The following is a 17960-nucleotide window of genomic DNA, read 5'->3' as shown; positions in this document are numbered from 1 at the left end:
GTTATGAGTCTGCGCGCCTCCTAAACAGGAAAAGAAGACAAACCAAGTAAAATCATGAATGAATGGGTACAGCCAAAACAGCGCTATGACCGGTGCGGCGGCCAAAGGGTAGGAGAATGGCAGCCGTTGCAGCAGCTGCCTGCTCTCTGTTCCTCACGGCCTACAAGAGTTGCAACCAAAAGCATGTTAAATCAACCCCAGTCAATTCGGAGATACAGATAAGTCTAACTGTTGGCACGGTCCCAGCCAACGCCCATGCAAGTCTATAGCGTCAGACAGGCACTGCAGGTCTTGCACTGGTTAGGCATCATCCAGGTATAATTGACACAGTGAGCAATCACCAAATAACAGTTTCCAAACCTGAACCTCATGCTGTGAAGCTGACTGCGCACCTCTGAAGTGCGCGCAGCAGCAAGTGCTACCAATCGCAGTTTTGCGGCATTTTGGATGCTCACTGGCAGCACTGGGCGTTTTCCGTGCTTCCATGCACGTGGTTCACCTACCATACGGAAAGTATATGCTTGTCAAGTGTCATTGAGGGAGTCACGAGCTGAAGCCTCACACGCGATGCAGACTGCCTTTGAGGGAACACTGCCACTACGCATTGCATCATGAAGAATGCAGGGGAAGCCTTCATGATTTTCTAGTAATTGTGCTTTGATGCTTTAAACAGTGTGCACGCAATAAAGTGCTGATGAAAATGCAAAAAACAGTCACTATTGCACTGTTCTCTTCTAAAATGCAGGTGACCATTGCCAAGGCTTTGTCCAAAAGAACTTATTGTAATGTACTTTGTTCTTGTCAGTCTTTTCGGGGCCATTCGATAACGAACGTTTTTTCTGCTCTCGTCAACTTGGAATTTTTTTTAAATACAGCGCAACAAACATAGGACAAGTGAGTAGACGGAAACAGAAAGAACACGAATATATACAAAAATGCTCTGACAACCAAGTCCACATGTTCGCAGATAAAACAACATTTCACTTTAACCAGTTTCATCAAGATATGAGATTTCTCGAAGATGAATGATAACAAATGGGGTGCTTACGCATGTGTCAGAATTCTTGTGAATGAGATAGGCCTCTTTTAATTCTCGTGTTAATTTCTCTCTGTGTTTGTACAACACTGTAGTTCCTTTGAACAGCTTGTACTATGTTTGTTGCGCTGTGTATTTTTAAAAAATGATGCACCAACTAGCTCAACTCTCAGTTCTATTGCAACTTAGAATTACTGAGCTTTTACGATATACCTGTACAAACTGTAAGACAATCAAAGATGAATATGAAGAAAACTGCAGCCTCATTGAAGCAACATTTTGAGAAAATAAAATTGGGCAAATGCTAAATAAAATGAAAAATTCTACATTGTAGCAAACATTCAGCAGCTGGCTCATAAAAAAAAGCTACTATTTTTTGGCGTCAAACTGTTACAGAACAACACATGTATGCACTTCATATTTCTGGGTTTAGGCATAAGGCTACACAATGTGAAGCTATAAACTGCAAAACATTTCTTGGTGTTAACGCAGCAGCATCGCTTCTTCGACACTCAGGACAATAGTTTAGAAAAATGCATCACTCCTATAAAAATCACAGGCACCAAAAAAAAAAAAAATCTTTTCAATTTAATCAAGAAATGAGGTTCCACAATGCTTCCTGAATAAAAGTAAATGCCACGTTCTTATTTGTCATTAAATAAGAGAAGCTGTTTTACCATGCCAAAAATAACCAAAATAATTTTAGCAATATTACATAATGATACTGCTTACTGCTCTTAAAAATAATAAAAATGTTAACATACAATGTATTACAAGAAAGAAACAAGCGGGCCAAACATCATTCTGTGCCTTTTGGCACTATCAAAATACACAGGCATTCTTAGTTGGCCTCACGAGCAGAGAATTTTTTATCAACATGCCATTATGTACCTATATACCCAGTTAATGAACTTCAATACAAGAGTTTTTCTTGCAAAAACGAACAGAAGTGAATTAAAAGACCAAGCAGCAATATAACTGCACCCCAGGAGCCTCAATGATCACAAGTGAACACAAAATAACAAAAAGAAAGAGGTACAGCAGTGAAAAAGAAGTGCCGTCCCAATCAGCCTTCCAAAGATAGTGTATGGACGAGATCCACATGCATTGCTCTGCATCCCGAGCTTCTGCCCCCCAGAGTAAAAAACAAATTTACAGCTGATTTGAATAGTTAATCAAATCCAAAGTAGATGCGCGATTACTGCTTAATCCTTCTATACTTTCCTCGGCACCACTACATCTAAAGCAGTGAAAGAATGCTCCCGGGGCGAAGGAAGGCAATCAAAGAGCAAAGAAGTGCGCTTGAAGGCGAGCGCTGGCTAAGGAGCAGAGGTAAGCACGAGATGCTTCACGATGCAGCAAGCGGATGGAGCCAAGGTCTAGGTAGCACAATGCGTGCAAGTCTGCTGTTTGTGAAGACTAAGGGGTTACTGGCACGAGGGAAGAGAGGCTGAAGTAAAGGGCACGTGAGCGACACGAGGCTCCTCAGTCCAGAGCAACACTACTACAACACTGCTCAATGTGATGCATGCCACACTCTCAATGGCTGCAGCTGTACAGCCTCTCCGCCTCCTCACTGGTTAAGCCGAGCAACATGTGCATCGCCACCTTCTCTTTCGCGCTTCAAGTTCATAGAGGGAGAGAGAGCGACCTCGGACAGACATTGGTGAAATCAGTGAATGCAGCTAGTAGTACTACGCACTAAAACATATCTGATAAAAAGAAGAGGTCATAAGTAAAGAGTATTTGACCAAGGTGACATACTTAACACGGCATAATGACATTGCTGCACAAGTGCAGCATCTATACTCCATTTCGCAAGCTGTTTTTACCACTGAAAATAGTGAAGGCCACCAGGACCAACCAGGGTGACGCGCACTACATAATTGTGCTCTTATACTCCAACTGTCGACGTTTTCACATGGACTCAAGCAGCTCCTTTGCATTCTATACATGGCCGCATTATATTGGTGCAATATGGTACCAGGGATGCAAGCAAGCTCGAAACTTTCGAAGAAGCTCAAGAAACAGTAATATAATGCCATTTTGGAGAATCCATGGAGGAATAAAACGAGAGTTTTGGTGCATTCTAATTATGATATAAAACATGCTTCTGGGGCTAAATGTTTTTATTAATTGCAAAGTCCCATTCCTGACATACAGGAAACCACAATTTGAATAGGTGTTTAAAGTACCACAGCTGATCTGAGTAATAATTGAGAAGAAGAATAGCAGAAACCCGAAATGTTTGATTGCACACTTGATAACTGAACACCAAGTTCGATTAAAAGTGTTCACCTTTTTTGACATGATCGGTTCAAATGTAAAGTCTACTGCTTTGATGCCCTCTATACTTCGTTTTATACATCAGGTGCAACGCAGCAGAAGCTATGGAAGTAGCCCGCAAGAAAAAAAAAGAGGCGTATCACTAAGCGCTCGTGTTTTGGCCGAGTGGTTTCTGCGGAAACGGGCTATATTCCGAGCATACACGTTTGCAATAACTTGCTTCACGTGCCTCGACATCTTCGCCGTGCTTATCATATAGAAAAAAATCTGCTCTGAAGAGGCAGTCGAGGTCGCTGCATTGCACAGCGCGGATGACATAGCTGGCAGGGTTGTGGGGCAGTGAAAATGTGACACAAACGGAAACGACAAACAAAACATACAAATTCACCGAATCCAAACCTTTCTTCCTAAAAAAGGTGCTTTTTATGAAGTTGATGGCAAATGTAAGATGTATTAAGCTTGAAGACAAAGCAACTATTATTTCCTCTCATCAAGAGCAGGTACTATTTTTCATCGCGGATACGGGTAGCTCAAACAAGAGCTCTAGCTTTGGCAGTGTTGCACTTGATGTATGAAACAAGAGTATAGTGCCGCCATCAGTTTGGAGTTTACATCAGTCAGAAACACACTGCTGTTCTCCGCCTTGTACATGTCCTTTTTTTTTGCAGTAAAAGCATTAGAACTTCCATAATTCTTTGTAGATACTCGCAGTAGTTAGCAGTGTCTGCTTCACTCACTGCCCTCACTTCTCTGAGACTGCGAAGAAGTGGTATGTCACGTGCTGCACAGAGCATTTTTTTCACAATTCCCTCCAATTACTTGTGCCCCATTTTAAATTTACTTGAAAACAAATATTTATTATTCTCAATGCTTCTCTAATTTACGTTAGTTTTATGTGTATTAGGCCATTAGACCCAGCACAAGATGAGTTATGCCTCTGCCACAGGTGCGCTACCATCGTCTTGACTATGCAGCCCCCAAAGTGCAAACTCGCAACTCAACATTCCACTGGCTTGCTGCCCTTCTTACGGTCGCTTAATCGAAATTGACCACACCCCATTTTTTGTAGGTAATAGGTACAATCTTCGACCACAATTCTGCAGTAAAATATTGAAACAGCCGGTTTGGGACATTTTTTGGAGCAATATTGCACTTTGGAGCTCAGGATGGAGCAGGGAAAGCAGTTTGGAGCAGAATGGAGAAAGTGGAACAGCACTTCCATTCCACCACCAGGCTTAGACAAAATCGAAAATGTAATATATAACATAAAATTTGATAGCCGAAAATACACCATTACAGTAAAACCTTGTTAACAAGAGACACTCAAGGGACTCAAAAAAGATTTCTCTTGTAACCAAGGTCTCTTGCAACCAAACATTGTTACCAACTCGTATGTGCAGCAATTTACATTTATTTAGCTAAATTCTGTTCCATATTAGTGTCCCGTTTTGTTGTGCTATGTCAGAAACCAAGAACGAGTGCCCCCTCTTGACTGGGAAGTCGAAATGTTCTTATCGTTTCAGCCACTGTCATGAAATTCCTGTGTGACTGAAGCAACAGGGACACTGACTTCCCAGTCAAGAGGAGGCCCTCCTTATTGGTTCCTGACATGTTGCAACAGAAAAGAATGCTGATATATGAAACAGAATTTAGCTAAGGAAATCTAAGCTGCTGCATATACGAGTTGGTACGAGTCAGCTGCGTTGCATGAGCGTACCGGGGTAATTGTATTTCTTATAAATGGTGAAGAAGTTACTTTAGAGACCTGCAAAATTTGTCCTTAGTAACAGAGTGTCTCTTGTAACAATGTCTCTTGTATGCAATGTTGTTAACATGGCAAACATAGAAAACAACCAAGCTATTTTCAAGTGTCTCTTATGACAGTGTCTCTTTTAACGAGATTTTACTGTATCAGAAATAGGATGTGGAGCAAGGTGGAAGATATTTCTAAGTGTTTCTTTTCTAAACCAACACTATGTGCTCGGTAAGTAAACAAATTACCAGACAGCATCTTCACAGCTTTACCAACAACTGACATGCATGTAACGCGATATATATGTGGCCATGTCCAGAAATTGATGAATCTGATTACAAAATGCATCATAAATAATACTAGGGGCTGCAAATTGCTTTCAGCAAATCCCAGTTAATTTCTCTTACTAGTTTGCCTAGATTCTGATTGTTCACTGTTGATATCTTTACAAGTTCACATACTTAGGCAGGGAAGATGGCATCACAAGAGTTAGGCAGGAGAGATTTTTGTTGCTCCAAGCAACCATACTACAAAAGGCTTCCATTTATTATGTTGCAATTTTTGCATGCCTTACATGATCTCAAACTTACACCAATTTTTTACTGGGTGCAGGGTGCAGGCAAATTTCAATGTTTACTGTCTTAAGTGCCATTCTAAAGAAAAACGCTATAAATTATTCAGCGTTTAAACTCCTTCAAATTACACTACTTATGAAATCATTCCTCCTGTTTATGCTGCAACATGTGGTTATTTTAAACAGAAATGTCATGAGTGAAGTAACCAACAGGGAAACAATGCTCTAATAAGCCACTTCACAGGTGAGTGGGAAAGGAACTAACACAAAGTCAATCTTACCAAGCCGTGCACTTTGCTGGAATCCTTTTCCTGTACATCAACAGCCATCTGCGCCTTCTCCGCTAATGCTTTTCGCAGGTCAGAATTCTGCGTCACCAAGGCATTGGTTCTTGCCTGGAACCCAGATGCAAGGTTTTGTAAATATATTCACGGTACTTTTATTTTCAGTCTTTACTTAAACTTCTTAACTGGTTATAAAGGCACACAGATGGAGTCTGAAGCTCCTGGCTGACTGCCCTTGAGCCACAAGAATAGGCAAACATCAGACAAAAGAAACTCATCGCAACACATATGGTGGCTGAAAGAATGTGTAAAGTAGGAAAAACTACTCATCATTATGACCTTCACACTCCTTCAAATAACAAGTACACAACTTATTTAGAACATACAAATAGCTTTGAGCTGAACAATATAAAATTGATCTATGCTGAACTGCATAACTTAGCAGCCATCCCAAATCTTGTGAGGCCATGTGAGAGCTGCAAACACTGACTGACAGCATACCTGTTTCAAAGCACATCGTAGGTATATCCCACTAATTAAGCTTCACAACAAAAAGTAAGAGAAAAAAGATCAATAAACATAATGAAACATGTTAAACCTCTTGTTGTACTGTTCTGAAGTATGTACAAAGGTTGGACCACTGCTGAAGACAGGCTCTAAGCAAACATCAGGCTTTTGAAAATCTATAAAGATTGATCTAACTCCATCTTTGCACCGCATGTTCCAATACGCACGCAACATCACGGTATCTCACATGCCAATGACAGATTTTTTTGGTCTTCAAGCTATGCTGCTTCACAACCAGCCTTGCTGTGCACATGATCATGCACATCAGTAAGCTGAAAACTGAACAGATACTTTTGTATTCAAATATACATCTACTGTCTGCACTTATTTGCTGAAATGAGCTGCCATCCTGAAGTGTAATGCGAGGCCCGCGTTAATGGAAGTCAAGTTGCCGTAAGCGACATTTTCCTTAAATCCGTAGTAAATTGCGAGTTTATAGAATGGATGGCAATTAAACCAAAATGACGCTGTTGATGTTCACTCCTTCTACAGGGCCCTTTTTAGCTTATCTGTTAGCTGTACGCACATAATCTTTTTCAGCAGCAACAAAACCTCTTAGTGCCCAGGCAGTAGCCAGCATGCCTTGCCTAACAAGCGGTATAACTGTAATCAAATTTGAGAGCCTAGTCCATTAATAAGTTACATATTTCAATGCGTGTACTTTATGCAACAACCATTAAATAAGCGTGCAGTCAACATATGAAAGCGTCGACTTTTTTCTACGCTTTCGACACCGAAGTTTTTCAATGACCTTTTGGCTCAGGTGTGCCTTGTAGTGGCATGCAGCAGGATTTGTCATTTGGCTCAGTATGGCAGTTTGGCACAATTGGCGCAGCAGTTCCACCATTGCAAAGGAAGTATGAAGTTTTGTGCTCTTCTTAGCATGGCAAGGCAAGTCTCATCCAACCAGCTTTGGCCAACGTAGCTTATAATGCTACTAGCCTGAGTAACCTCTTTGTGGTGGCCCTCTACTCTTGGTCATCACATGTGACCCCACAGGAACACACTGTGACATGGCACGTAAGTGTGCACAGCAGTCTCAGTCAAGCCAGCCTCTCCTCATTCCCACACAGCCATACTACTGATGTGAGGAGCCCCATGCAGTGCAGACAACTACAAAGCATGGCTAATGAGCTTGAACATAAATTTCCTGGCCATTACTTCAGAGACCTTCCTTAATTCAGCAATGCAACCCCAAGTTTTCTTGAAAAAGCAAATGCATTTCATGCGATCAATGGGTAGGAAAAACAAAATACAGTAGTGGACCGTTTTTTTGGATTCGAACAGTTCGGACTTGCGCAATATTTCGGTCTCGAATAATTCATACTTGAGCGATATTTTGGACTTCATTTAGAAACCATCATGCACACCACAGGCATGTGTAAATTTTCATGACCGATATTTTGGACTTTCTGGAGTCCATAGGTTTGATTTCTTGGACTGAAATTGGCGCTAGCAATACTGTGGAGATCTTTTTTTTTGGCTTAAAGTGCGCCTTTCTAGCATGGAATAGACACGAACGGGGATCCTTGTTGCAACAAACCAGTTTTGCCCAGCTGTGAAATGCGCCATCTTGGATTTAAGCAGAGTCATTCGGACAGGTTAGCTCGGCTTTTTGTTTAACGTTTCCATCGTGATGGCCAACAAAGAGCGTGAAAATGGACTGAAAATGAAATGCAAGCACAGTACACTGTGGCCTCGACAACGGCGCCGCCAATGGAACAGAGTAATGACAGGAGGGAGGGGGGGTAAATGCATTCGCGGAGCCTAATGTTTCGCTTTTTTTCCCGTGAGTTCCACCTTGCGGTCTCATCACTATCATTACCAGCGTAAACTGAATGTTACTGTTTTATGCGGCGCGCAAGTTTGTGGCATGAGCATGACCTGCAGCTGTGTCACAGTCACGGCCTGAACATGACAAAATCATGACTGACTGAGATAGTCTAATTGGAACAATATAGTGGTTATAGTTTAGCATGATAGTCTTCTGCAGGGCACTGCACATGTAGAGGTCGCCCTGAGCGAGTTGCATCCTTCCCAGTGAGGCACACGCCAGCCGCATCAGGACCAATCGTGCTCACTGTCGGATACGCCCGCCGTATAGGATCCTGCTAGCATGTGAACACGAGTGGCACGCAAAAGCCAATCGAAGTAGCGGATTGCGCTATGCTATAACTCCCTATTACCAATATATAAACAAAAGACGAGGAGTGGAGAAGTTCATAGTATTTAAAGCCAATTTTTCAATATATATATATATATATTTTTTACGTTAACAAATTTTTCAGACCGTTCGGACAATTCGGACAATTTTGCGGGCCCCGCCGAGTCTGAAAAATTGGTTGGTGACTGTTATACAGAGTTTTTGAAATTTTCAGTGATTCACTGCATACACTTACACAGCCTACCTGTGCCTGAGCAAGCTCCTGCTGCAGTATCTCCGTGAGTTGGCACTGAGCCTGGTAGTGGCGCACACGGTCAGCCAGCTGACTCTGTTGATAGTGCTCCCGACTTGAGAGCTGCTCTAGGCCTTGCACCTGACCCTCCTTCGTAGCAAGCTGCCAGCCAAAAAAGGCACAAACACCCCACTAGACCATGTTCATATGCAGTGCAAACTGACACACTCCATTACAGAATTCACACACCACCAGACCGAAGGCAGGTGCAGACGAAAAGGTTATCACTCACGCTAGCAATTCAAAGCTTGTAGTGCATGTGCAGTATGAAGAAAATTTGATAAGAGGCGACCTGGATAAATGCGCAACAAGTAAATCTTAGTTAAGGACAGATAAGTCCCTTTTGTTTTAAACAGGTAACACACAATGTTCCCTCTCGGTTGATACAATGCAAGATGACACTGCTATTCTACTATTTTCACTCATTGTTACTTGAGAGTGAAAGTCTAATGCACTCCAATTAAATCACAAATTTCTCCTATATATATTTTTTTCATGTTATTATGGTATATGGGATCCACCGTCCTAAAGAGTGCACACACCCTTTTTGGGCCCTTGTGCAGTTACAAAAGCTCCAATTCTGAAAAGAGTAGCATCTTTTTATCACAATGTCGAAATCCACCGGCAGAGGGCAACCTTATTTTTTTTCTCTTTACCATGCACCAAAAAAAAATGTTTCTCAGTTTCTTTTTTTTTTGTTTTGTTTTTTTGCATTCCCCTTCCATCGGAAACCTGGCCGGTCAGGCCGGGATTCTCACTTGCCCTCCAATGCTCAGCAGCAGACTCCCTTAGCCATGACACTACTGAAGCAGACAGCTGTGCTAATTCCTAAAGTACCTTAAATTAGAAAATGTTTCCTGTGTAAAAGTCTCAGTGCATGAAATATCATCAGGCCTTACTGCTGGCACGTAGACATCCCCTCAAAATTCTTTGGCATTGAATTCTTAGCAGGCTGTAGCAGAGAAAAGTCCATTCGTGCCTCATTTTTGAGAGAACAGGGCAGAAAACGATTAAGGAAGAAAATTATTAAAATTTAAGATTTTCTTTTTTAATTGAAATTTTCCCTTTCTACTAAACAACATTCAATGTCGTATTTCAACACAATAAATGAACTCCGGAAACTTAGCCATGACCGACGAGGCTCCATTTTATACCCATATTTGATGCGTTGCCAGGGGCAGGAAACTTCCACAAAAGCCCACTGCCCCACATTTAAGGCGCTAGTGAATTCCTTTCACAGTGGCCGGAGGAAAGCCTGTTGAAGCATTGAACCTTCGTCATCGTGCGCAATTCGAGCCACCCCTGATGAAAAAGGAGTGCTTCCCAATGCCGGTGCCTTACACAACTCGGCCCGCACCACATCTTATCACACCGCATGCGTGAACAGGGAGTCACTCCTTGATAAACATCAGTTTCCTTCATTCGCCAGGAGCGCTGAAGTAGCTGAAACCGAGACTAGTGATTGAGAGTTTCCTACCCCTGGTGCAGTCTTTCTGTGCAGAAAAAAAAAAAGACATACCACTGAAAACAAGTATTCCACTTTCCTCCTGGTTTAAGGGACTTTTGGTGTTCACCCGAAAATGACAAAACTAGCATTCTGTTTTCTTAAATTTAGCTGCAGTCACAACTTGAATAAGCCATATCATGTACTTTACTCACGCATTGCTTAGGCGTGACTCCACAAGAAAAACAATTTCTTTTTGCCTTTGAGGCTAGAGTTTGACAGCTAATGGAGTGACCAAGACTGAAGCATTAGTTCCACAAACATTAATTCATTAGTTCCAGAAACATCAATTGTGAATCATGCTATGCTGACCCATCATGCTGCGGATTAACAGCAACACATCTTGAAACTGAGCACAGCATCCACCCTTTTAGGTCTTATTCTCCAAAACTCTGACAGCTGACAGCACGCACCAATGAGCTGAAGATGAACAGTACCACGCTTACTTTTAATGATAGTAGCATTAGATAAGCTACCACATTATATGAAAGACCATCTGAAAGCTCTGCTATAATGAAACCATATGAATGGCCTTGCATGGCCTAGAAGTAGCGTGCCAGACTCGGAATCCAAGGGCCCGGTTGGTCCAATCCCCATCACCAAGAAGATACCTGAGGCAGCAGCTCCTGCCACGACATGTGGTCTCGTGACGTCCCACAAACCTCTCACCAATCAGTGCCTGGCCCCGCCACCTGTTAACTACCACAGGCATGCTTGCGATTTTTTGCTCACCGCGTCAACAATGTCAACAATGTCGTATTTTTTTGGAGAACGAGGAATAAGACGCTACTGCATTAAAGAAAGTACACGGACAGGTCCCATAAATGAGATGGAACAGTACTGCCGTATTATGCGTCACCATGGTCAGCCTTACTAGTGCCCCTCTCAATTATGCATGCAGCAGTGCACTGTAAAATTATGAGGTGGCACACAATACGGCTCTCTTTCAGTGCCCATGCCTGTTGCTAGATTAAAACAAAAGTCTATTCACTTCAGCGTGAGCTAAATATAAGACAAAGTATACACAATTGTCGAAAGCTAAGTGCCTGAAGTCTTCTGACTAGAGAAGATTACTGACTATTGGTTACAATAATTTTATGAAGCAGAATAAGCATGAATATTAAACATTTATTCTTTACTTGCAAGCCAGCTCGATTTGGATTGGTTTAGAGGGTTTGACATCCCAAAATGACTCAGGTTATGAGGGATGCTGCAGCGGAAGTCTCTGGACTAATTTTGACCAGCCAGGGTTCTTCTGCACTGACGTCACACAGTACATGGGTTTTGTTAAAGGGGCATTTCACTTCCATCGAAATGAGGCCACTGAGGCACACTAGGGCTCAGCAGTCGAGTGCCCTAACCACTGGACTACCGCAGCAGGGCCAAAACAGGATGTGTGCCTGCACATCAGTCACTGGCTCTGAGCAGTGCTTGCATGTCCCAGTGCACAGCAATAGCAGTTCCCCTGTTCCCCCAAAGCTTGTGATCGAGGTGACCAACATCTGCATCCCCACAAGAGTGCTGAAAATACTTCCAAGGGATTTTTCAACAGAAAAAAAAAAAAGTAAATGTTAGTACACACTAGCATTATACCATTGTAGCATTGTGTACGAGTATGTAGTACGTGTTAGTATGTAGTACTACTATAATTTCCTTTTAAGCAACGAAAATGAAATTTGATCACTGTGCAAATCAACGTTACTAGACTGAAAATATCACCTATTTCGCCCTTGACTGACGCATTTCTTCTTTTCCCACAAGTCGCAATCCCATGAAAGCACATAGACTATTAACTATCCACTGGCACCAAGCCTCTCACCTGATCTCTTAACTCGCGTAGTTCTTCCTCCTGCTGTCCCAAACGCTCTCCAAGCTCCTTGGTGACATGCTGTTCCTTTTGAAGTTGTTCAGTTAGCTCCAGCTTGTCATTGCTCTGGCAGAGTAAAAAGTGCAGCATTTCCAATAAACGCACTGACAATAATGAGGCGAAAACACAGCGTTCACCCCAACCTTCTCAAAGTACTGCGTCACGTTTGTGTCAGGATGGGAGAACTGCAACCTGCATGTAACATTATGGTCCACCAACAATGGGTACACGGGTTCTACAGCAGCGTGCCATCTGTCAAAGCACTGGTGGCCCTCCATTCGCTCGGTGTCACTAATCCTAGCCTACTAAGCATAAGAGGGGCTAACCGTGTTGCAGGTGAACATGTTACCCAATCATTTTTCATGAAGACTGAGGTACAGTCGGCATATGGAGAGCCCTCATCACATGGCCAGCTGGCTCCTTCGCATAACAATAATGTCACATCAAAAATAGCGTTGTCAGACCAAAGGCTACTGTCAATCAAATGCTCTGCTCCTTATCTCAAGTAGTTTTATAGCGTCTTCATGCGGATAGCGCGGCCCCGTGCCCAAGGCCATGGCCAGCACCGCTCCACGTGCAAAAATTGACTAACATAGTGTTGTTAGGAGAAGTGCTATTTGCAGGGGCACAGCATATATGACATATGAAATGTTTTGCTCGCAAGAGTTCTATAAATGCATTCAGTAGCATTAAATTTTTGCACAAGGTTTTCAAGGGCTCTTAGACTGTCCAACATAAGTAATAATTCAATACATCGGGGTTTGATATATCCAGAATTGGCTGTAGTATAGTTCGCAGTTAGCTGCTATGCAGAATCACTGCTGCAATTAAAAGTAGCCCATGCCAGCTCAATGCTAACAACACTGCCATGCTTGACAGACACCGAGATTAAATACTTTTTGCACCCAACTTACGGCAGACAGATATGTCACTATGCTTCTCGTCCAGCAGCAGAGTAAAAGCCATGAGCACGAGGCAACCACTTTCACAAGTGTGCGGTACCCACGTGCTTGCAGGCCAACCACATAACATAGCCTCCACTCGGCTGTAAAAAGTTGAGGTGGGGAATAGCAATTCGTCAAGACTACATTAGCTTGAATGGTAGTAGGTTCCAAGTGATCCCCTCAGTACAAAAACTGTCTGTCGCATAAACTGACAGCACCAATCCCAAAAGCAGTTGGGTAACTGTGTGCAACATGGCATGTTACAACACAAACAAGTGGACTCAAGAAAGAGAAATACAGCCGAACCCGGATATATCAAACTCGAAGCGGATCGCGAAATAGTTCCGATATATCGATAATTCGATATACAGAAATCGGCTTAGGACGGCACTTACGATGCGAAAAAATGATACCGTATTTGTTGCATTATCAACTCACTCGCAAAATGAACCCACCCTCCACTTTTGCACTCGAGCATTTGATAATAAAAAAAAAGAAAGCGTTAAGGCCAGCTCGCCCGCATGCATGCGATTAAGCGATCTGAGCGATGAGCGACAGCGACAGAGCAAAAAATTTCCAACTTGTTGGAATTACGTCCCTCTGCTGTACGAGCCACCGCGGCAGCTCAAAAAAAGGTTCCTGTGTCGCCGCGGCAGAAATCGCCAGCGTTATTGCTTGCATGTCGCACTTCGTTTCGGTCGTCTCGTCTCATCCGCAGCTCATTTCTTGGCAGCGTGCCAAGATGCTGCGCAGCGATAACGTCGTCACGTGTTTATCTTTTGATAGCTCCTGCTGCGGCAGAACTTGGCAGACTGCCCGTGATGGCTTGATTGCACAAGCCTGGTTCGATTTATCACGCCGCGCTTGGGGCGGTGTAGTCTACTGCCACAAAATTATTGGAAAGCGTGATAAAGTAACTGCAAATGCTGTTTAAAGCGAAAAATGCTAAAAGCCAGTGTCATGATCGCAGCTGACCGCGTGCTTTCGCTGATTTATACTGCAAGAATAAATGACTCCCGGGAAAAAAAAAAAAAAAAAAAAAAAAAAGCCGCTTCGTAACGCCATATCTTATGCTACGCCACGCGTACAGCACGATAAGAACAAAGGACTCTCGCAAAAAAGAAAAGAAAAAAAAAAATAGATCTGCCTTTTCGTAACTTTCGCAGGCGCTGGGTCAGCCGCCGCGCGCAGATGGGAGTTCGCAGCACACACTGGAGAAAGCGTCCGACGTTCTGTCAGAAAACGGGCTGAGCTGGCTTGGCGCATGCGTAGCGCATACTACTGCGAATGAAGGCCGGGAAAGAGGGAGAGAGAGAGCTCGGCAAAAGAATGGGCACACCCTTGCGCTTCACTCTATCGTGTTTTTCCCCTCTTGTTCCCACCGGTTCTCTCTGGTTCATTCACGCACACGGCTTGCAAACATCACGTGCTGGCGCGCGGGAAACGATAACCGCAGATGTGCGCGCCTTTGGGGAATTGGGGCGGCGCTGCCCTAGCCGAACTGTCCCCTCTCATTCCTTCAGCGCGTGGCTTGAAAACGTCACGCGGCAAACGGCCGAGGGTGATGTGATCGCCTTTGGGGAAGGCACACTTTCCAGTGCGTGGTGCGGAGTTCGATGTATCGAACGGCCGGTGAAACTGAGTTCGATATATGATGCGGCTTTCCTATACTTTTATATAGGATTTTCAAGGGGATATTCCGTGAGTTCGATATAACCAAAATTCGATATATCCGGGTTTGACTGTAGTAGAAAAGAAAGGCAGGGAGATTAACTAGGTGATGCCCAGCAGGCTACCCTACACGTGGGGAGGGAAACAAAGGGAGAAAAATGAAAAGGGGCTCAAAAGTGAACAAAACAAGGTGCCATGATCTAACTGCCCTTCTCCATGGGATAATGAGAATGGACAGGTGCAGTATGGCAGTGCATAACCATGGCAACAAAGCATTGAAACATGCATACATACAATGTGTGGCTGCTACATGCCACAAGGTCACGCATGCGGCACTCTGCTTCTAGAGCTATGTTCCAATTACTGTATTCACACGAATATAAAGCGAGTTTTTTTTTCCCTCAGATCATCGGTTTCAGAACACACCTCGAATTATATATGGCACCAAGGCAAGAATATAATGCGATTTTGTTTCCTCAATGCTCAAGATAGTTACAGCAAGCTTGACCACTAGGCTTGTAAACTAATAGAAAAAGCCAGCATTTCGATGGCTATGAAGCATGGAAAGAAGGCGGTGCGGTCTATTGAGAGAAAGAACAGAGGGCACTAAAATGTTGAGGGGAGAAGGGAAAGGAAAAAAAAGGGTACTGGGACAGCATGACAGTGCGGCGCGCATGGGCGACAGCATGCATAAACATGCCGGAGGTTTTGCTGCACTCGATGATACTGGCCACATTCCATTATTTTGCAGTCATCTCCATATTTTCTGAGTAGTCGCTTGGCTGTAGTTAACTTGAATAGGCTGAGATGATGTTGTTATTGTAATGTGTTTTCTTTTATTTTGATTAGCTCTCAAACTACCCCCTCATATTTCATTCATGGTGGTGTTGTATACGTGTACATCTCATACCAATTGCACTACAGAGTCAGAACAGCATGGCTGCATATTATGGCAACTTGAAAGTCTTAAGCCACACTTCAGAAATACATATAGGATTAAAAAAAAAAAGATCAAACAGTTTGGCACACCCCTTGACTACAGGGAATAAACATCTGCGTCTTCTGCATCACAAAAAATAACACTTATATCTCTGGTAAATGGTAAATGCAAATCACAAAAGACACAGAGGAGCAGTTGGTATGACAATGACTGATATTCACAGTAGCCAATAGTCTTCACATTAGCACATGGCTCAGCATAAATGCAGTCTGACAGGAACTCACAACAGGCTTAGGTTTTTGATCCAATAGCAAGTTGTGTGAATACAAAAAGAACCTACCAATTTTACAAAGACGTCCTGCATCTCCTCCAGCTGACGCTTCAGCTCACGGTTTTGGGACAAGGCCCGGCTGGCAGCCACCTTTTCGCTCTGAACAGCCTCCAAGAGACGGCTGCTCTCTACATGATCCTCACGCAGTCGCTCCAACGCTGCTGCTAACTCCTCAGTCTGAGCTTCACGCTCTGCCAGCAAGTCACTTAGCTGCTGGTTGTCAGCGGCCTGCAAACGTAACGCACTAGTCAACATGGCAGATGGAGTGGCAGATGGAGAAGCCAAGGAAATTATTTGGCAGGTTTCCATATTAATGAGGCAAGAAGAAAAGCCTCCAACTTCAAACCTGCTGTCTTCAAAACGAACCTAAGCTAAAATTTACCATATGCACTGCTACATCAAAGGTCACTGCATGCGAGCTCATGCAGTGACCTTTGATGTAGCATTATGCATTATGAAATTTGATGTAGCATTATGCATTATGCATGCACTGCATTATGAAATAAGGCTTCCACGAGTCTGCGAGCCCAAGCTGCATCGCATCTCTCCTCTTAATACAGCAGATCTGGATGCACCTAGGTGAGGAAAATCATTTCATAATATAGTTGATTGCATTAGTAGTGAAGTCTAAGAAAATGCCAACAAAATGCTAAAAAACCAAGAGAGAGAGAGAGGAAAAAAAAGGACCAACCATTCTATGAGAATTCAGGCTATATTGAAAACAAATACAATTTAGAAATTTACATACCTATATGTCACATGACACTGTTCATAACCCTTGAAAGTGCCAATAACATGCACGTTTCACAACACAGCAAGGAATATCAACATTACCTGCGTTTCACACGTGGCCTTCAGGGTGGCTAACTCTTGCTCATACTGTTCAAGCTTCGCTTTAGACTCGAGGTCTTCACAAACTGAAAAAGAAAATAAAGGTTAAATTATTTACCAAGAAAACTGTAATCAAAAAAGAACATGAAAAATGTGAAAATATGTAACACGGAGCAGGGAAAATACATCTAATCCACTATATAACCATGACCTCCGAGATCCCCTCCGCCTCAGGCCGTTCCAATCGGCCGGAGAGAGCGTAAGTTGAAAAAGGGGCGTGGCAGCGTCTTGCCACACCGCGGCGCTCGCCACCTATGCATCAAGTGTTCCGCCACAGCTTGGCGCGAACTATAAAATGCGAGTTTCCTCAGCTTGAGCTCGTACCACAGTCGAGCTGCCAGCTTTAAAATGCCATGGGCAAGACGGCAGCCAACAATTTCGCTATCGTTAAAGTACTAATAATATAAGGCCCACATGCGCAAATTTAGGCAGCGACTACCCGAAGATGCATGCCTGCCCGAAGCATGCATGCGTGCTCTGGCGCTCTCTGCTGCGGTTCCGCGTCTTTTTTTTTTTGTCGCGGTACATTTGCGAGTTCATTAACTCGCTAAATACAGTATTTACGAGTGCAGCGACTTACATAAACATCCATCGCACGAATGCAATTCTCGAAATGGTTCCGCCGCAGCCACATGATTATTGCTTACTTAGATGCATCTCACGATAGCTTTTTCTTTTTCTCGCACGGTTTTAAAGCAGCCTTGGAAGATCGTAACCACGCAAGTTCGATAGAGTCCTTACGGAAAACAATTTACATGGGTTTTTATAATATGTCTTATGGCAAGCTTGCGTAATAAAAAAAAGTTCGATAAAAGTGAAGGGTAATCGGGGCACATTCAGGCACCTCTGCCGTCAT

The 17960-nt window shown here is 43.2% G+C and overlaps 1 protein-coding gene across 4 annotated transcripts in view; it reads right to left on the bottom strand.

The window, feature by feature from the left end:
• Nucleotides 1-17960, bottom strand: part of LOC146201855 (golgin subfamily A member 2-like) — an 87564-nt gene that overhangs the window by 26600 nt on the left and 43004 nt on the right. For 2 of the 4 annotated variants that reach the window (XM_084587812.1, XM_084587813.1), the window contains exons 13-17: nucleotides 17048-17130; nucleotides 16223-16441; nucleotides 12280-12393; nucleotides 8900-9058; nucleotides 5931-6044 (exon numbers count right to left, since the gene is read on the bottom strand). In XM_084587812.1, the coding sequence (XP_084443938.1) occupies nucleotides 5931-6044; nucleotides 8900-9058; nucleotides 12280-12393; nucleotides 16223-16441; nucleotides 17048-17130 (689 nt within the window). The remainder of the gene's footprint in view (nucleotides 1-5930; nucleotides 6045-8899; nucleotides 9059-12279; nucleotides 12394-16222; nucleotides 16442-17047; nucleotides 17131-17960) is intronic. The other 2 variants (XM_084587814.1, XM_084587815.1) reach the window with 1 other exon arrangement.

Source organism: Amblyomma maculatum, chromosome 1, assembly GCF_055883805.1.
Source record: "Amblyomma maculatum isolate TAMU_Amacu chromosome 1, ASM5588380v1, whole genome shotgun sequence".
Lineage (NCBI taxonomy): Eukaryota > Metazoa > Arthropoda > Arachnida > Ixodida > Ixodidae > Amblyomma > Amblyomma maculatum.
This window is presented reverse-complemented; position numbering and strand designations above follow the sequence as displayed.